This window comes from Pristis pectinata, chromosome 31 (assembly GCF_009764475.1).
Source record: "Pristis pectinata isolate sPriPec2 chromosome 31, sPriPec2.1.pri, whole genome shotgun sequence".
NCBI lineage: Eukaryota > Metazoa > Chordata > Chondrichthyes > Rhinopristiformes > Pristidae > Pristis > Pristis pectinata.
This window is the reverse complement of record NC_067435.1, coordinates 6,304,682-6,326,311: the sequence shown is the minus strand read 5'-3', so window position 1 is coordinate 6,326,311 and position 21,630 is coordinate 6,304,682. Positions and strand designations below refer to the sequence as shown.

Sequence of the window (21,630 nt, the reverse complement as noted above, 5' to 3'; positions counted from 1 at the left end):
AATGGAGCAGACCAAAGACCCTGAGCTCACTACTTTGAGAAAAAAAGCTCTCTCAGGTGATGAGATTGAGGAAGTGCCAGTTGGATATTATTTCAAAACTGGAGTGTTAATGAGGAAGTGGGAGACTTCCTGATATTCCTGCTAGTGAGGAATGGGCAGATGTTCACCAGGTTATGGTTCCTAAAATTTATAGGAATGAGATTTTAAGTCTGGCCCATAGTATGCCCTTAGGTGGTCACCTTGGTGTGAACAAAACTGTAAAGAAGGTTTTGAAACAATTGTGGTGTGAGCAAGGATGTTGTGACATTTTGTAGGACTTGTCACGTATGTCAGATAGTAGGTAAACCTAATCAGAGTCCCCCTGTTGCTCCATTGCAGCCTATTCCTGTATTTGGTGAACCTTTTTCAAAGGTAATTGTGGATTGTGTTGGACCATTGACAAAGTCTAAGGCTGGGAATCAGATTTATTAACCATCATGTATACAACCTCTAGATTTCCAGAAGCAATACCACTCAGGAATATTAAAGCCAAAACCGTGTCAAAGGCTCTTATAAAATTTGTCACCTTAGTTGGTTTGCCTAAAGAAGTCCAATCTGATCAAGGAAGTAATTTTATGTCAGGAGTATTTCAACAGGTAGTTTATGAGCTGGGAGCTAAGCAGATTATATCGCCTGCGTATCATCCAGAATCTCAAGGGGCCTTAGGTTCCACTCCACCCTCAAAAACATGATTAGGACATTTTGTTTTGAGAACATGAAGGATTGGAATGAAGGAGTTCATTTGCTTTTGTTTGCAGTAAGGGAGTCAGTTCAAGAATCCTTAGGTTTCAGTCCCTTTGAACTTGTGTTTGGACATCAGGTTAGAGGACCTTTAGTATTATTAAAGGAAGAGTGGATTAATGAAGATGTGCGTTTAAATTGGTTGGACTGTGTTCTGAAATTTAAAAACCGATTGCAGAGGGCTTGCCAGTTAGCAAGGGAAAATTTAAAAGCTACTCAGAGTAAGCTGAAAATATGGTCTGTTAAACACGCCCGCTCAAGGACTTTCAAGCCAGGAGATAAGGTCTTGGTACTTTTTCCCACTCAGTCAAATCCTTTTCAGGCAAAATCCATGGTCCTTATGAAATTGAATTTAAGATTAGTGAGGTGGATTATGTAGTTAAAACACCTGACAGAAGAAGACAATCACAGCCCTGTCATGTAAACATGCTTAAGCCTTATTATGAAAAACCATCCACAGCTGTGCTGATGGCTATCGATGACAAGGAATCTAAAATGTCTGGGACCTCATTAGTTGACCCTGCTGAGAGTCATTTTAGATCAAACATTGTTTCAGCAAATTTCTAAAGTAGGGACAGGTTTGGCACAGCTTTGTGTGCTGAAGGGCCTGAATTGTGCTGGTTTCTATGTTTCTATGTAAGATTACCGAATGCTGTTATTTTGGGAAACCTCGAAGAAAAGTTGGCTCATTTACAGCCTCAGCAAAAGCAGTAAATGAAACAGTTAATTTAAAAATGTCAAGATTTATTCACTTATGTTCCAAAAAGAACCACAGTAGCTTACCATGATGTTGATGTTGGGGATGCAGAACCAATAAAACAGCACCCATATTGAATGAATGTGGAAAAGTGTAAACTTGTTGACCAAGAGATTAAGTGTATGTTAGAGAATGAGATTATTAGACATTCCACTTCAGATTGGAGTTCACCTTGTGTCATGGTACCTAAACCAGATGGTAGTATTAGGTTTTGCACTGATTATAGAAAAGTGAATGCTATAACAAAGACAGATGCTTATCCTATCCCTAGGGTGGATGATTGTGTAGACAAAGTTGGAAAAGCTAAATTTCTTACAAAGATTGACCTATTAAAATGGTACTGGTGTGTCCCATTGACAGATAGAGGAATACAATGTTTTGCCATTTGGAATGAAAAATGCACCTGGAACATTTCAGAGAATGATTAATTCTGTGATCCAAGGGTTAGAACATACGGATGCCTATATTGATGACTTAGTTACCGGGAATGACACATGGGAAGATCATATCTCTGCGTTAGAAAAATTATTTGAAAAACTCTCCAAAGCCAACCTTACAGTTAATTTGGCTAAGAGAGTTAATTTGGCCATGCCACTGTGACCTATCTTGGTTACGTTGTAGGTCAAGGCAAAAGTTCAGGCAATCTCTGAGTTTCCCATTCCAACGGGTACGAGGACTGTTAGAAGATTTCTGGGAATTGTTGGATATTATCGCAAATTTTGCAAGAATTTTGTTGATGTTGCTCTTCCTTTAACTAATCTTCCGAAGAAGGGTGTGAAGTTTGTTTGGACAAAGCCTTGTCAGGAAGCATTTGAGAAACTGAAAACCATTTTATGTCACCAGCCTGTGCTCAAATCACCTGACTTTGAAAAGCCATTTTCATTAGCAGTAAATGCCAGTGATGAAGCTGCAGGAGCAGTGTTATTACAGAAGGATGACTATGGTGGTATTGACAATCCTGTAGCTTACTTTTCAAAGAAATTTAATGAGCATCAAAAGAATTATTCCAGCATAGAGAAGGAATTATTGTTGCTTATCTTGGCTTTGCAGCATTTCGATGTTTATGTTGGCACAGCTCAGAAACCACTTGCTGTGTATACAGATCATAACCCACTGGTATTTTTGAGCAGAGTGAAAAACAAGAACAGAAGATTGTTAAATTGGAGTTTAATTTTACAAGAGTATGATCTCATGATAACTTGTATTAAAGGCAAAGATAATATAATTGCCAACTGGCTTTCCAGATGTTGTTTGAAATGTATCTTTAATAATGGAATTTTTTTTCTCATCTGTATCATGTGATATGATAATTGTAAATATATTGTTCTACTCATTGTAATACACAGTTAAAATTTTGCTCTTGCAGGTCAAAATTTTGCTTTTTAGGGGGGAGGTGTTATGAGCCCCAGGTTGCTACTTGGTGAATGTCCCTTTAAGGCACCTTCACGGTAGAGTGTGGCTTTGTCTGACTGCTGCGAGTGGGAGTGGAGAGCTTCTATGACTGGGATAACTGGAATGCTGCAGGTGTCTGAAGGCTGATTTATTGAAGTGCTGGCAACTGCAGAGAGATATCTGTGAGCTGATTCCCGAACCCAGCCACAGAGACAGAGAGAGAAAGAGAGAGAGAGAGATGCGTGAGTTGGTAGCACTGACTGAGTGAAGCCCAATCGTTGGGTGACTGTCACTTTGCAATCCATACATGGATTTTTGGAGCAATCTGTGGAGTCCACTTTGTCACTAACCTGTACCAGGAAGCAGGTATATCTGTGGGCGGCCACATATCGAGTGCCCTCGTTGTGGCAGATATTTCGGAACAAAGCAACGGAGATCTTCGGTGATTGTGGCATTGTTTTGGTTCCAACGTGGAACTTGTGAACTTACTAAACTCCTGTCTACATTCTAACGTGGTTTTCAGAAACCTTTGTTCATCGTTTTGCTTCGCGACGTGTTGAACTGAACTGAACTTTGAGAACTGTGCCTAGACTTGGTGGTTTGGGAACTGGTCACATACCGGTTTATTTTGGTCAATGCCTGATATCTAACATTTTTATAAATAGGTTTTAATGTTGAAACTTTGCTCGTTGTGTTTCTTTTGCTGCTGGTACGTAACACTAAGTACTGACCATGCAGGGTGCCCAAACTTTTGCTTCGGGCCCTTCTCCTTTTTTGTTATTTTGAAACTGTAAAAAGATGGAAATAAAAAAGTAATCTTGCTTAAAATATTAAAGAAATGTGTCATCTTTAACCTTATGCCTTTTGGAAATCAGGTCATCTTTTACTTGCTTAGCTATTCACAGTAACAGAAATTTTGACCGGGGTGCCCAAACTTTTGCATGCCACTGTAGATGAAAATTAAATGTTTTCTGAGAAATTTTGTACATGTAACTTACACTTAACTACAGTTTCAGGTGTTTAAAAGAGGGAATAGATTGTGCATAGGGTCAGGAGTTGAGAGAGGTTGTGCCTTTGTCATTTTTGCTAAATTACCTTGTATGAAGCAAGTTAAGATCAGTAATGCTTCTGCTCTGCATATTGGAATTATTTGTTTTATCACACAGGGACAAGATTCAACAGAATGAAAATCAACTTCAACTGACTTTTTTACATAAATGTTGAATATTAATTTCCACTTACCTCCCTCCCTTTCCCTCTCTGTTAATGTTTTTGCAAAAATATATCTTTGCTGCCCTTTAGCATTTTTCCACAAGTGAATTTGCTTTCTGTTATCTCCTAAAACTCCATCTGTACAGCTCTAAATCTTCCTCAATAACTAATTATTAAGGATATTTGGGACTTCAAATTAGCTATCACTATTGGGGAGCCTCCTTGGATTACCAGTGTCAACTTTATTAATCATTTTGTAAAATGAATTAGATAAATGCATCTTTTTTTCTTTCCCTTGACCTAGACATAAAACTCCTGGCTATTTAAGTCATTGCAGTGTGGTATTACACGATACTACAGAAAATACAGGGAAGGCTGTTTACTTTGGTGCTCACCACAACCTACATTCACTAACTATTGATCCATCCCTCTCCTTGACACCTATCTTAAACTGAACAAAACACTTCACTACTTTTATGTAATATTTAAACAAAGATGAACTTCAGATGGCACACTTATGTCATGAAGATAAATAATTATTTTCATCTCTGTGATGATGCCTATGTTCCTGTGATGCTGCTGCAAGGTTTTCATCTGTGCTTTCATGTACCTGTGCATATGACAATAAACTTGACTTTGACTGTACCTATGTCTAAGCTCATTTGCTGCTGAAACTCTCATTCATTCCTTTGTTGCCTCTAACTTTGTCCATTCTAAAATACTCCTGGCCAGACTTATTCATTGAATTCTCAATAATCTTGAGGCCATTCAGAACTTTGCAACTTGTGTCCTGACTCAATTTGTCTCATTTACCTATTGCCCCTAACACCACTGCCATTAATTATGCATTCATGTTCCTCAACAAAAGTGGTTACATTTAAATTCCTCATTGTTGCTGACTTACTTTGACACTTGTTTAATTAGCATCAATTTAAAAATTCTCACCTATGTTTTCAGATCCCTCCATGGCCTTCTCCATCCCTAACTCTAATCCCTCTTGATCATTCCTGTCTTAATCAGTTTAACATTAGTCGCCATGTTTGCTGCTGCTAAACTCCAAGCCTCTGAGATTTCCCCCCCCTTCACAAACTTTTCTGCTTCCCCCCCCCTTCACAAACTTTTCTGCATCTCTGTTTCTCCTTTAAAATGTGCATCCAAATCTTCCTTCCGAACAAGATTTATTTTCCCTAACAATTCTTCCTTAGGCAGTGTAAAAATATCCTTTTTTAATGTACCTTGGTATGGTTTGCTACATCAGTGTTGTTATATAAATGCAAATTGTTAACGATGTATTTATGTTCCCCACAACAAATAACACATGGACATCAATCTTGCCATAACTTGTTGGGGATACATTCCAATTCTAGTCTCATGCATTTTGTGTGGGACATTGGCTCTATTTTTTTCCCAACATATAAACCAAAAATTTGCATTTTGTCTGAAGCACAATTGCCCTGCTCCAACCCCCATGGACCCAAACCCTCCCTGCTCCAACCCCCATGGACCCAAACCCGCCCTGCTCCAACCCCCATGGACCCAAACCCGCCCTGCTCCAACCCCCATGGACCCAAACCCGCCCTGCTCCAACCCCCATGGACCCAAACCCTCCCTGCTCCAACCCCCATGGACCCAAACCCGCCCTGTTCCAACCCCCATGGGCCCAAACCCTCCCTGCTCCAACCCCCATGGACCCAAACCCTCCCTGTTCCAACCCCCATGGACCCAAACCCGCCCTGTTCCAACCCCCATGGGCCCAAACCCTCCCTGTTCCAACCCCCATGGACCCAAACCCGCCCTGTTCCAACCCCCATGGACCCAAACCCGCCCTGCTCCAACCTATATGAACCAAAAAACCACGCTGCCAATCCCACCCTCCTCCTACTCTTGTGATTGACGGCAACGTGTTCCAATGAGATCGCTGGATTGGGTGGTGGGGGGGGGGGGCCGTTGGCCATTCAAAGGCGAGGCGCAGTCGCAGCTTAATTTCTCCCAACGGTTGATGGAGCACCATTTGAAAAAAACAGGCCGGATTGTAGGAAGTTTGACAACTTCTAGCAATGAATATTTCAGCGAGTGTGAGGTGACACACTCTCAGCTGGCTGCTCCCTCGTCAGTAATTAACTCTAAGGAAGAGACTGCAGTTTTATAAACTCCCAGCTAACATTCGTTGGACGTGAAACAGTGTCAGTAAGTGACTTGTCTCTTTTAATCTCTCTCTTTGCACGCACTAAGTAAATGAGGGAACCAGGACAAATCTAATGTTGAGTTGAATTTTAGAGATTGGGTAAAAGCACCGTTCACCTAAACATTGAACACAAAATGATGGAGTCTAGATGATGGATCTCGACCTCCACAGATGCTGCCTGGCACTCTGAGTTCCTCCAGCATTTTACTCTTTGCTCCAGATTCCAGCAGTCTCTTGTGGCTCCATTCTTCCGGAGATGCTGCCTGGTAGATTCCTGGGAATTGTAGTAATTGCATTAACCTCCGGTACTTTGTCCCCTGCCAATGAATGTGCATCACATGAAGCCACTTGACTAAAATCAAGCTTCTGTTGAGCCACCAGTCTACAGCCAATTGTAAGGCATTTTAGGATGGCTCAACACGTTGATATAAAAGGTCTGCAGTGCTTTCATCCAGGTTTGGAATGTGCAATTTAACCTACAAATCAATCATCACTAAGGATTATTATGGCGGGCTGCTTTTGTTCCGCAGCATTTAGTTGTTGAGCGGTTTAACGGAAATAAAATTGATCTCCAGCCTATCTTTATTATTAAAAAGATTAACCAATCCCTAAAGCATTTGTTTTAAAAGATTTTTTTTTAATGTAGTCACGTTTTCAGTTTACTCCTGCTGTTGCAGTATCTTGCCTACTATCATCACACATTGGCCAGGGTAATGTACATCATATGCTGTCCATAATAAATCACTCCATACCATGGTTGACTTGGAAGGAGATTACCAGGTTGACAGAATAATATTGAACAATGTCCTCAAAGCTTCCTTGAAGAAGTGCAACATCCATACTGACCTATGGAAACTAATGGCCCCATGGTTGCTTAAAGTGGAGAAGAAGCATTCAAGATGGTATTGGGAACACTGAGGCCATCAACAGGAGCACGCACAAGCCCTGCGTAAGTTACAGAAAATATGCTCTTTTTCACAAACTACCCACCTGTTAGCCCCAAAAGACACAGGAGCAGAATTAGCCATTCTGCCCATCGAGTCTGCTCTGCCATTTGATCATGGCTGATTTATGTTTCCCTCTCAAACCCATTCTCCTGCCTTCTCCCCACAGAACTATAATTGTGTTAACTTACTTTTTACAATATTTTGAAGCAGAAAAAACATATTAAAATGTCAGTTGATTTCCACCATAGTGAAAAATATTGATGCATATAAAAATGGTTGAGGTAATGGAGCGAGTGGCTAAGCCCACATTTAATATCCACTCCCTGCTGTTACTTCGGCAGTAACATGAGCATTAAAATTAACCTTGGTGCCCCTGTGCAAGGAAGGGAAAAGTCACCCGTCTTCCTGCTCTGCATCACGATCCAGTGAACCCTACTGGAGTTACTGGTCGGTGGAGTTCAGATGAGGATAGGAGCAAACTCAGCTGTGATGTTAAGAGAACATATCACAGCCATGATTATCTGGGTGAACTGAGAAGCAACTTCTGCGCTCCATCATTTATAGCATTATCTTTTCTCCCCAGCAGAAATGATTCCAGTGACAGAACTATCATATTTTGGGGAACAAGATCCGGCATTCAAAATCCTGAAGCCCTGGTGGGATGTATTTGCAGAATATCTGACCCTTCTAATGGTTCTGGTGTCGATGTTTGGAGGAGCACTGCAGGTAAAGAGGGAGGAGAGAGTTTTCACTGTTGTTAGCAATCTATTGTAAGCTCTTAAGGTCGCTAGTGCATTAAAGTATGTTGCATTAATTATGGAAAGTAGCTTTGCTCGTTAGTTGCTAAATTAGGACGTTTCAGAATAGAAATGGTGAGGATTAGTTAAAAATTACCATTTTCTCCCCACAATTTTTGTCCGTGCGAAAATTAAACTTCTTGTGGTACCAAGTGCTGCCACTCCTTTCGGATGAATTCATTGCCACCACCGAGTCCCGCACCATCAATATCCGAGGGGTCACCAATGACCCAAAGCTCAACTGGACTCAATGCTGTGACCACAAGAACAAAAATCAGAGGCTGAGTATCTTGCAGCAAGTGACTCTCTTCCTGAGACTCCAAGGCCTTTCAACCACCCACAAGGCATAAGTCAGGTGCATGATGGACTACTTCCCACTTGCGTGGTTGAGTGCAGCATCTCAGGAAGCTTAATACCATTCAGGATGAAACAACTTGCTTGATTGGCACCTGTCAACCAACACAAACATACATTCCCTCCGCCACCAGAGACAGTGGCTGCAGTGTATGCCTGCTACAAAATGCAGGGCAGTTACTCACCCAGACAATGCCATCAGCACCTCCAAAACCCATGACCTCCACCGCTAAGAAGGCACACGAGAACACTATACCACCTGCAGGTTACCCTCTGAGTTGCACTTGATTCTGACCTTGAAATAGATCACCATCCTTCATCAACACTGGGTCAACATTCTGGAATTCCCTCCCTAATAGTACTGGGAGTATCTTCACCAGAATGACAGCTGCTGTCCAAGATGGTGCCTTACCCCTACCTTGTCAGAGGCAATTAGGGAACCCAGATACTGACAATGAATTTAAAAATGATTAAAATGATAATATAAATACTCCCTTACTTCCAAATTCCAGATTCCATGGACACCGCAATGCGACAGTGCAGTGCTGAAAATGGTCTTGCTTTTCTACATCCTCTCCACAACTCACACTCACATCTAACGTTGTATCATTAGCAAACCTGGATATATTACACTTGCTTCCCCTGATCCAAAGCATTGATGTAGATTGTGAATTGCTGGGACCCCAGCACTTATCCCTGCAGCAGTCCCTAAGTTACCCCTCCCGACCTGAATAAGACCTGTTTATTCCTATTCTCTGCTCTCTGTCATTTACCCATCCTCAATCCATACCAATGCATTATCCTCAATCTCATTTACTCTAATTTGTTGAATAACCTCTCATATGTTGATGTCGTCGAGGCAAAAGTTATATCCAATTTCCACACAGCATTTATAAAGCAATTTTATATAGTAAAAGGTGCTTCATGTGGAAATGTCTTGAGAATGGATTGTCAACTTATTGGAGCTTGAGGAGAGGTGGTCAGAAACAGTTGAATATATAGGTTCTGAAATGATACAAAGAAAAGAAAAAAAAATTCCATTGAGCAGGAGCATTCTACCACTACGGTAAGTCAAAGTGGCAAATATCAAACAAAATAAAACTAATCTCTGAAAAAAAAAGCTGCAGATGCTAAAAATCGGAATTAAAAACAGAATGCTGGAAACACTCCACAGGTCAGACAGCACCTGCGAATAGAGAAACAGTCAACGTTTCAGATCAAAGACGTTGCCTGACCTTCTGAGTGTTTCCAGTATTTTCTTTTTTTAGTAGTCTCTATTTGGCTCTGAAAAAATATCCACAAGGAATTGTGCAATGGGATCTTTCTTGTCCCCCTAGATAGACAGATTGAACTTTAATATCTTATTCATGAGAATGATCCTGCATTGAAGTGTAATCCTAAATTGATCTTGGATCCGAGAATAAAATACCAACTACCTTCTTAATTGGAGATTGAAATGTTTCCAACCATGCCCTCCCTGAGCAGAGAAAATCAAAGCAAGTCTAACCTCAATAATATTGGAGTGGCTAATTTCTGAGTACTAGGTGGTTGTCCAAAAATGTATTCTATGCAAAGCTCTAGAAAGGGAAAGCAACTGAAAGCAGGGTGTTTAAATAAAGTCTAGAAACGGTGTCATTTTTCAGGTCAGATGTTAAATCAATGCCCTGTTTTTTTTCCCTCTCAGGTTGATGTAAACAAACAACAGGGAAATAATTGTCAAGTACTTATTTCTCAGTAAAAATTGATGATTTAGTCAATATCACGTTGCTGTTTGTGAGAGCTTGTTTGTGATAAAACTGACTGACAAGTTTCCTGCATGATAGCTGATTACATTTCAGAAGTCCTTAACTGACAGAAAGTTATTTTGGAATTGTTCTGAATGGTGCCCTATAAATGGGGGTTTCTGTTTGCTCCCATCACTTGTATCTGCAGATTCTTTCTCAGCAGTATTTGTAAACCAGCAATATTAACAGACCTGGCTTCAGTTTTTCCTTGGTCATTAACAACTGCTGTAGAAAAACATCAACCATTTTACTCCCAGCACTCTGTAGTACCAGAACTCTTTGAGTTCAGATACTTGAGGTAAGTATGTGCTTGCCCTAATTATTAATCATTCATACCATCTTTAATGCATACTGGAAATCATTCTAAACTTTCTTTGGTCCAGCGGAACTAGAATCAGCAACAAGGCTAGAAAGAGACTGTACAGAGTTTGAACTATCAAGATTTACAGGAATGTAAATAAAAAACAGGAACAGAATTTAATTGAAGCTCGCCATTAACTGCTTCTTTGTTAGACTATAGCAAAGGTTTGGCATTCTGAGTTAATAGTTTTTCCTTGATATTTGTTCCAAATTCCATTTTTGGTTCATTGCTTTCTCGGTGTCGTTTGAACATAATTTCTATCACGTCTAACAATTTATACAATTTAAAAATCCCTTTTAATTGTATATAGTACTATAAGATTTGCCTTTAATTCTCACTTTTATGCACAATTGATTAATCTGCAGCACAAAACACGATTGTCTCACTACACCTGGATGCAGCCAAGATAGCTGGAACAGCATTCACCTTTGTCCGTTTGAGAATACTGGAATATAAAGGGATTTTTTTCACCGCTGTCATGGTCTCCATAAAAGAATTATTCTCCAAGTTCTGTGTCTAGTTTTCCTTGTGGCAAGATATTATGTTTCCTTTATGTGAGGGATTATACACACATGCAGGGCACCCTTTCTTTTCAGTCTAATGTCACGTGCTAATGTTGTTTACTGTACTGAGACAACGCAGCTAAGGAGTTACTCCCAGGAGCATCTCAATTGTTCATTGTGCAATAATACAAAAGAATAGACCAATAATGTTCTCCATTGAAAGTTTCTATGTGTAGATTGCTTAGGTCTCATTGTTCATAAACACATTTTCTCTGGCAATTGCCTGTGAGACTCAGCATACACCTGAGCCAAGATGTTGTTATGATTATGAAAAAAAAATCTATAATTGAAAGAATTTATGTTCGGAATGATTTGTCATTTCCAGGTATCAAATGAGCAGATTCTGTGCATCCCAGTGCCAGAGGGCCTGTCCATTCAGCAACGTCAATGGAACCACTCTATTTTGGAAGGGCTCAAGCTTGACGTCTTTGCTTCCGGATTCCAGACTGGTCTAGATGTTCAGCAGTACTATCTTATTAATCAGTGGTGCTATGATAATGCAGTGATATGGTTTTCTAAATATTTCCCTTATCTGGTCCTTCTACATTCTTTGATATTCCTCATCAGTAGCAACTTCTGGTTCAAATTTCCTGGCACAAGCTCTAAGATAGAGCACTTTATTACTGTCCTTGGGAAATGCCTTGACTCTCCATGGACTACAAAAGCACTGTCAGAAACTGTGTATGAGGAGTCTACCCCCAGGATGCCGATAGTCTCTGAATCTAGTACAGATCAATCGTTATCGTCTATGAATAGTCCACTGAAAGTTGACTCTTCTGAATCATTGTCACAAGGGATTACATTCAGTAATGATGTCCATAAGGGAGATAAGGCTTCTCTTTTGTCCAAAGGCTCTTCACAAGTTATGAAGTCCGCTGGTGGCATTATGGTAGACAATTCCTCAATGAAAATTTTGGATAAAAAGGAAGGTGAACAGGCCAAATCCCTCTTTGAAAAGGTGAAAAAGTTTCGCCTCCATACAGAAGAGGGAGACATTCTCTATACAATGTACCTGAATCAAACCATTGTCCGAACTGTGCAAAGTGTAGTTATTCTTGTCTACATAAGCATTTTCATTCCTCAAATGTGTAACAACGTCCACTGTGTTGATGCACTGCACATCACTGGGTTCACTGACTTCTTCTGCATTCATGGTTTATGGAGAATGTTCCAAATGTTATCGCTGTTATACATTACTGCAATAGTCTTGTATAGTTGCACTTGTTTATACACACTGCATTGGATGCTCTATTATAAACTGAAGGAGTATTCATTTGAAAATGTGAGAGTTGAGACTGGGATGGATGATATCCCGGATGTGAGAAATGACTTTGCATTCTTGCTTCATCTTATTGATCAATATGACAAACTTTATGCCAGAAAGTTTGCGGTGTTTCTGTCAGACGTGAGTGAAAATAAGCTTCTTCAGCTGAATTTGAATCATGAGTGGACACAGGAGCGACTAAAGCAGCGTCTCATCACAAACAGGGAGAACAAAGTGGAAATGCACCTCTTCATGATGCCGGGAATCCCCATCCAGGTTTATGACCTGACGGAGATTGAAGTGTTAAAGTTGGAGCTCATCAAAGGTGTTGCCATTTCTGCTGCCATCTCCAATCTGAAAATGATGAAGGAAATGTGGTTGTACAACTGCTCGGTTAAAGTGGAAAGGCAGGCACTGCTATTCTTGAAGGAGAATTTGATAACTTTACGTGTACGATTTGGTATTGCTGATGAAATACCCCCGTGGATATTCACCTTGAAGAGTTTGCGTGAGCTCTACATTGAAGGGCAACTGCAAACAGATAGTAAAATTTCCACAGCCCTGCAGATGTTTTGTGAGCTGCCAAAAATAGATACCTTGCACCTGAAGACTAATATAACCAAGCTCCCAAATGCAATTTTAGACATGGCCAATCACCTGCTGTGCTTGATAATTCACAATGAAGGAGTGAAAATAACATCACTTACAAATATTAAGAAGCTCTTTGGCCTGACTGTGCTGAGGCTGCTCCACTGCAACTTAGAAAGAATTCCTAGTGCCATCTTCAGTCTGACCAACTTACAGGAACTTGACCTCAAAGACAACAACCTCAGTTCAACAGAAGAGCTTACCAGTTGCCAGAACCTTCGAAAGCTCATCTGCCTGAGGTTGTGGCATAACAATATCACTTCCATTCCTGTTCACATTGCCAAAATTCCAAAACTTGAAATGCTCTATCTCAATAAGAACAAGATTGAATTCCTGCCTGCAAGTCTATTTAAACTAACAAAACTACTCTTCCTAGACGTTTCCCACAATCACATTTCAAAGATCCCCTCTGAGATCGACCAACTAGCAGAGCTGCAGCATTTTGCGATAGAATGCAATAAAGTGACTGAACTTCCTGAAACTCTTTTCTCCTGTACCAAACTCCGGGTTCTCAACGTTTCACACAATAACCTGACTTTTCTCTCACCCTCTATTGGACGTCTCCGGCAACTGCAACTCCTGGATCTTAAAGTCAATAAATTGGATAAACTTCCAGTTGAATTGGGACAGTGCGTTTGTCTCCGGAAAAACCAACTCTTTGTAGAGGATGACATTTTTAAAACCTTGCCTCTGGAAGTCAGGGAGCAGATTACAAATATGTCATAAATCTGAGATGTGAGTATTGAATAACCAGCATCAAATCTGCATGTAATTTCTTGTTCTTTTCCATGACCTCGGGAGGTGACAATTCATAAGCATCCCATTATGGTCCCACTTTGGGGGTAGAGGGAAGTAGTGAAGTGGGTATGGGTGTTAGTTGGTATTGGTTTATTTTTGTAACATATACCAAGATAGAGTGAAAAGCTTTTGTTTTGCATGCCATCCAGACAGATCATACCATACACAAGTACATCAAGGCAGTCAAGAAAAGAGAATGCAGAATGTAGTGCTGCAATTAGAGAAAGTGCAGTGCAGGTAGACAAATAAAGTGCAAGGGCCACGATGTTTCCTGTGTATTCCAGAAATCCACTTTAAAATGAATAATTAGGTTGATAGGGAAACAAAGGACTGCAGATGCTGGAATCTTGATGAAAAGCACGATGACGATGGAGGAACTCAGCAGGCCAGGCAGCATCCGTGGAGAAAAGCAGACGGTCAATGTTTCGGGGCAGGACCCTTCTTCAGGACTGAAGATAGGAAAAGGGGAAGCCCAATGTATAGGAGGGAAAAGCAGAGCAGTGACAGGTGGACAAAAGAGGGGAGGCGGGGTGGGCACAGTGTGGTGATAGGTAGATGCAGGTAAGAGATAGTGATGGGCAGGTGCGGGGGAGGAGGGGAGAGCAGATCCACTGGGGGATGGTTCAAAGGTAAGGAGGAAAAAAGTGGGGGGAGTAGAAGAAAGAGAGAGGCTGGGAAAGGGAAGAAGAGGCATGGTTGGGGGTGGGTGTAGGGGGAGGGGGAGTTACTTAAAATGGGAGAATTCCACTTTATGCCGTTAGGCTGCTAGGTTCCAAGACACAAAATGAGGTGCTGTTGCTCCAATTTGCATTTGGAATTCTCCTGGCAGTGGAGGAGGCAGATGACTGACATGTCAGTGATAGTGTGGGGAGGGGGAGTTGGTGACTAGCAACGGGGAGATGAGGTTGTGGTTACGGATGGAGCGCAGGTGTTCTGTGAAATGGTCACCTCGTCTGTGTTTGGTCTCACCAATGTAGAGGAGGCCACACTTGCAGGTGAATCTGTCTCACCTGAAAGGACTGTTTGGGTCCCTGGATGGAGGTGGTGTAGGGGCAGGTGTCAGAGACAGTGGAAAGTTCCCGGGGTGGGAGGACTGAACTAGGGAGTCGAGGAGAGAGCGATCCCTGCAAAAGGCAGAAGGGGTGGGGAGGGGAAGATATGCTTGGTGGCGAGGCCCCATTGGAGATGGCAGAAGTGGTGGATAATGATGTGTTGGATACATAGGCTGGTGGGATGAAATGTGAGGACAAGGGGGACCCTACCCCTGTTGGGTCTGGTAGGGGTGGGGCTGAGAGCAGAGGTGCGGGAAATGGCAGAGATACGGATGCGAGCTCTCTCAACCACAGTAGGGGGGAAGCCACGGTTAGGTCGCTATTCCTTTTTCTCAATTTTTCCACCTCCGCCGCATCTGCTCCCACGATGAGGCTTTCCACTCCAGGACATCCGAGATGTCCAACTTTACTAACCGTGGAAGAGAATTTGATCACCCACCTATTGTGTTGCTGCTCATTATGAAGTGATTTCATTGCAAAGTATCAATAATTGACAGGTTCTAATTTCTCCAGGTTTGCATAGACTGCCAACACTCTCCGGTCTTAAACATAAGAGATAAAGCTTTAACTAATAATAACACCATAGCTTTATCACAGTTAGCACGCTGAGGGAAAAGATGCATTAAAAAAAAGCCAACACCAGAGTGCATGAAAAGTTCACTTGATAAGAACCAGTCTAATGTCACTTTATTTATGCAAATGACTCTTTGATTGCCTATATTGCAGGGTAAGATGCTCCTGAAATAGGCACCATGTCCAGACGTTTGCACCGTTGTACTGTATGCTGTAAAGGACATTGTTTTATGATGCTTAAAAGATAGATAGCTATTGTGGGTAATTAGATAATCTTCTTTAAAATTATAGGGTTATCAGTTGGTAGATATTGTGTTGGCTTAGTTTCAATGTGTAGTAATACACTCTGGAAACAGATGGAAATTGTTCATGTGACTTCAGTACAAGCATGTTAATGTATTTATATGAAATTGATTTGTCTAATATTTTACAAAAGAATATTATAGCCAGGGTTAATATCTTAGCTAAGTAGCAACCAGAAGAATTTCATGCAATTTATGCATATAGTTTTTCACCTGTATATTTTTGTCCTACTGACTGGAGAGGAGACTTTCATGTTATAAGCTTGGCTTGAACTGAAATTCCAGGCTCCAGAGGTGAACAAAACTATTGTTGTTCACAAAAGGCCCTAAACTTCTGTGGATGATGTGCAGGCTTATACATTATTTGATACACAAGGGAATGGTCTTAATTTTTATATTACTTCTTATAGAGTAAACCAGCTATTTGATTAAATCCTTTTCTTTCTTTCTCAGTTCCCTATTTAAATTTTGTGTAGTTTCTGTTTAAAAACTGTTTAAAACCATGCTTGCTGCTTAAAGATAACAAGATTCATGCCTCACTAGTTTGTTAATGTGTTGTAAGTCTCAACTGTAAGTAATTTTACTGTTGACCAGAAAATTGTACTTTGAATTCTTAGCACATTTCTAGCTTTTTGAGAGCTGGATTATACTTGTAAACTGAATAATTATTTCTGATTTTTTAAAACTTACTCTATGATATCCATAAAACAAATCCCGAGTATGGTTCAAATCCTCTTAGTGTTAGTATGTTTTAACTTATGTTAACTTGACTGATTTATCAGCATAAAATAATTATCTGATTTTGAGACTGCTGTTTGGTACACTTCAATAGACTGCATCAATGAAACCTGGGAAGGGTAAATAGATCCACATGTCTTGCTTTTGTTCATTTCAGACAACTAAAATGCATGGACATGACTATGGGATGAATGAAGAATTAGGCTGGGGTCTGATGGTCTTCCTGGCTAAAGAACCCATTGGCATTTGACCACTGGGGCTGAATCAATGGTTTAACTAGTTGGATAAGACAGAGGTCTACCAAGGAAACATTCTACCACTGTGCATCATATGTTGTCACCAAGGCATGAGAACATTTGACAAAATATAAACAAATGCCTCTGGAGGCAAGTCAATTTGTTTAAAATTGTTTATTCATATTAGAGCTGTTGGGGAGGGTTGAAGCTAGGTTGGTAGTGGGATGGGAACCAGAATGTTAGGTCAGATGATGGAGCAGTTGGGGCGAAGGTTGATGCAATGTGTAGAGACTGTGAGGAAGTATAGGCAGTGGATAGGGTACAAATGCAGTCAGTTGGATGGGTTGAAATGTTTAATGCAAGAAGAATTAAGAATAAGGGTGATGAACTCAGAGCATGGATCGGTACGTGGAATTACGATGTTGTGATCATTACAGAGACTTGGCTGTTGCAAGGGCAGGATTGCCTTCTTGATGTTCCGGGATTTAGATGTTTCAAAAGGAATAGGGAGAGAGGCAAAAGGGGGGAGAGGGGGAGTGGCATTGCTACTCAGGGATAGTATCACAGCTGCAGAAAGGGACAATGTCGGGGAGAGATCGTCTAATGAGTCAGTGTGGGTGGAAGTCAGAAACAGGACGGGAGCAATCACTCTATTGGGAGTATTCTTTGGACACCCCCCCCAAATAGCCATCAGGTCAGTAAGCAGATTTTGGAAAGGTGCAAAAAATAACAGGGTTGTTGCCGCAGGAGCCTTCAACTTCCCTAATATTGATTGGCACCTCTTTAGTGCAAAAGGTTTAGGTGGGGCAGAATTTGTTCGGTGTGTCCAGGAAGAATTCCTGACACAGTATGTGGACAGGCTGACTAGAGGAGAGGCCATACTGGATCTAGTACTAGATAATGAACCTGGTCAGGTGACAGACCTCTCGGTGGGCGAGCATTTCGAAGATAGTGACCGCAACTCCCTGAGCTTTAGCATAGCCATGGACAAAGATAGGAGCTGGCAATATGGGAAAGTTTTTAATTGGGGGAGGGCTAATTATGAGGTTTTAGGCAGGAACTTGGGAGTGTAAATTGGGAACAGATGTTCTCAGGGAAATGCACAGGCTGTTTAGGGAACACTTGCATGGGGTTCTGGGTAGGTTTGTCCCACTCAGACAGGGAAAGGGTGGTAGGATAGAGGAACCATGGTTGACAGGAGAGGTGAAACATTTCAAGAGGAAGAAGGAAGCATACTTAAGGTTTAGGAAGCAAAAATTAGGCAGGGATTGTGAAAATTATAAGGTAGCCAGGAAGGACCTTAAGAAGGCACTTAGGAGAGCTAGAAGGGGACATTAGAAGCCTTGGTGAGTAGAATTAAGGAAAACCCCAAGGTGTTCTACATATAGGACGACTAGGATACTAGGATGACTAGGGTAGGACTGCTCAGGAATAAAGGGGGAAATGTGTGCCTGGAGGAGGTAGGGGAGGTCCTTAATGAATACTTTGCTTCAGTGTTCACTAGGGAGAAGGACTTTGACGAATGTGAGATCAGCATTGAACAGGCCAATGTGCTGGAGCATGTTGAGATTAAGAGAGGTAGTGTTGGAGCTTCTGAAAAACATCTAATTACCCGGGGCCAGATGGGATATACCCCAGGTTACTATGGGAAACGAGGGAAGAGATTGCCGGGGCATTGACAATGATCTTTGCGTGCTCCCTGGCCACAGGAGTGGTACCAGAAGATTGGAGGGTGGCAAATATTACTCTCTTGTTCAAGAAAGGTAATAGGGATAATCCTGGGAATTATAGACCAGTGAGTCTTACATCGGTGGTGGGCAAGCTATTGGGGAGGATTCTTAGGGACAGGATTTACGAGCATTTGAAGAAGCATAGTCTTATTAGGGATAGTCAACATGGCTTTGTGAGCGGCAGGTTGTGCCTCACAAGCCTAATTGAGTTTTCCAAGGAGGTGACAAAACAAATTGAAGGTAGAGCAGTGGTGAAAATGGACTTTAGTAAGGCATTTGACAAGATTCCCCATGGAGGGAGGGGGGCTCATCCAGAAAGTCATGAGGCAAGGGATCCATGGAGGCGTGGTTGCGTGGATTTGGAATTGGCTTGCCCACAGAAGGCAGAGGGTGGTAGTAAAGAGTATTCTGCCAGGACTCGATGACTAGTGCTGTTCTGTAGGGATCTATTCTGGAACCCCTGCTCTTCGTGTTTTTTATAAATGGCTTGGATGAGGAAGTGGAGGGATTAGTAAGTTTGCAGATGACACGAAGGTTGGCGATGTCATGGATAGTGTAGAAGGTTGTCGTAGGGTTGCAATGAGATATAGACAGGATGCAAGTTGGGTGGAGAAGTGGCAGATGGAGTTCAATCTGGAAAAGTGTGAAGTGATACACTTTGGGAGAATGAACTTGAAGGCAGAGTACAAGGTTAATGGCAGGATTATTAGCAGTGAGGAGGAGCAGAGAGATTTTGGGGTCCAAGCCCATAGATTGCCCAAAGCTGCTGTGCAAGTTGACAAGCTGGTTAAGAAGGCGTATGGTGTGCTGCAGCTCTAAATGTGGTCTAACCAGAGTTTTATAGAGTATCGTGTTCAGTTCTGGTCACCTCATTATAGGAAGGATGTGGAAGCTTTAGAGAGTGTGCAGAGGAAATTTCCAGGATGCTGCCTGGATTAGAGAACATTTTATGAGGAAAGGTTGAGTGAGCTAGGGCTTTTCTCTTTGGAGCAACGTAAGATGAGAGGCAACTTGATAGAGGTGTATAAGATTGTGAGGGGTATAGACAGAGTGGACAACCAGCACCTTTTCCCCAGGGCAGCAATGGCCAATACCAGGTAGGTTTTTTTTTGTTTTACACAGTGGTGGGTGCCTGGAACACACTGCCGGGGATGGTGGTAGAGACTGATACAATAAGGAAATTTAAAAGACCTGGATATAAGAAAAATGGAGGGTTATGGGCTGGTAAGAGGGAAGGGAGGATTGATTAGGGAGTAGGTGTTTATATGTCAACAATGTGGGCCAAAGGACCCATACTGTGCTGTATTGTTCTATGTTTTGCATGCCTTTACTTCTATCTTTGGTCTCTGATTCTTAGAATGAAGAGATAAGGGTGTAATTTTGGGGTGAAAGGAATACCAGTAGAAGCTTTTAACCTCAAGATTTGCAAAGGAATTCCATGGTTCCCACTCCTGGTACAGCAACTCCCTGCTGGATTTAAGCTTTATGGATGCAGTAAAGAGGTATTTTACAGTGAGAAAGTGCACAGAAATCCCTCTGTAATATGTATACAGACACTTTGGTCTGTAATTTGTGAGGTTTAAGGTAAAGATGCAGGAACAGCAATTAAGACACCAAATGATACATTGGTCTTTATTGCATGGGGGTCGTGGTAAAAAGGTAAGGTCATGTGGCAATTCACGTGAGCTTTGGGCAAACCATATCCAGAGTGAAGGTTAAATTTCCAAGCATAAGGGAGGATATTAGTCTTGCTGATGCAGCAATGGATTCTGGACTACGAAGTTGAGCAATGAGAGGGACTAACCTATTATCATTGGAGTTTAGCAGAATGAGAGGTGATTTCATTGAGACAGTTTTTGAAGCTATTTATCCAGACAGGAAAATCCAGAGGACATAGTCATGTGATAAAAGGTCAGCCATTAAAGATAAAGATGCGAATTTCTTTAATCTTCAGTTTTGTAAATCTTTAGAATTCTCTACCCCATAAAGCTGTGCATGCTGTATCATTTAAGGCTGAGATCAATAGATTTTTGGATATGGGGATTAGGCAAGAAAATGGACCCAAGGTACAGGTCCTGCCAATGATCTTTCTGAATTGCAGAATTAGCTAGGAGGTACTGTTTATCCTCCTCAGGCCAATATTATACAACTATATTTTAGTTATTTCTATATCTGAGTCCTCACCACGGATCATTGCCCCTTGTTATATTTTGGACACTATGTAAGTTTTTGTAAAGGTGGTTTGCTTCATATTTACTTTGAATCAGTCCTTTAATACATGTGTTGTATTTGTTTCCTGGTTCAGAGTGAAGGTTAAGTTTGCAATTCAGATTCCAGCAAAGGATGACCAAGGCATCGATAAGGGCAAGAATACATGAGTAATATATCAAGAAATAGAAAACCAGATTACAAAAGCTTCTATAGATATGTCAAAAAGATTTAGCAGAAAAAGTTAGTCCCTTGCCAAATGAGACAAGAGAAATTATATTTGGGAATAAAGAAATGGCAGAGAATGTATTTATTTTATGCCAGGTACGAAAACACAGAAACCCTCTTGGAAACAGTGATGAAAACTGGTCTAGTGTGAGTGAAGAGCTCAGAGAAGTTAACACTAATACAAAAATATTATTGGAGAAATTAATAGGACTGAAAACTGATAAATCCACTGGTTCTAGTAATCTGCATCCAAATTTTCTTTTTTATATATATATATATATATATATATATATAGACATAGACAGAGGTGGTTCTGGTGATAATGGAGACATTGGTTGTCATCCAGTAAGTTCCTGAAAGGTTTCCACAGATGAAAAGAGGGAGAACTATAGAGGACATGACATCAATAGCAAGGAAAATGCCAACCTAAGATTATTAAATAGATCGTGGGTAGGATTTATAAAATGAAAATCATGTTCAACAAGTGAGAGTTTTCTTGAGCTCAGAAGTAGCAGAATAGGTAAGGGGAAACCAGTGAAAGTATTTTCACTTTTAGAAGACCTTTGATAATGTGTCACATGCAAGGTAGTTTAGAGCACCGGGACTAGATGTCATATACTGTTGTGGATTATTGAATGGTTGAGTCATTTTCAGGTTGGGAGGTCGTGATCAGGGGGGTGCTACAGGGATCAGTGCTGGCACTCCAACTGTTCAGAGTATA

At 41.2% G+C, this 21,630-nt stretch overlaps 1 protein-coding gene across 1 annotated transcript in view; it reads left to right on the top strand.

Annotated features, from left to right (window-relative positions):
• The first annotated feature begins 7,861 nt into the window (after positions 1 to 7,861).
• Positions 7,862 to 21,630, top strand: part of LOC127585065 (volume-regulated anion channel subunit LRRC8C-like) — a 21,950-nt gene continuing 8,181 nt past the window's right edge. The window contains exons 1-3 of the mRNA XM_052042215.1: positions 7,862 to 7,999; positions 11,458 to 11,887; positions 11,927 to 13,779. Coding sequence (XP_051898175.1) covers positions 7,862 to 7,999; positions 11,458 to 11,887; positions 11,927 to 13,770 — 2,412 coding nt within the window. The 3' untranslated portion in view covers positions 13,771 to 13,779. The remainder of the gene's footprint in view (positions 8,000 to 11,457; positions 11,888 to 11,926; positions 13,780 to 21,630) is intronic.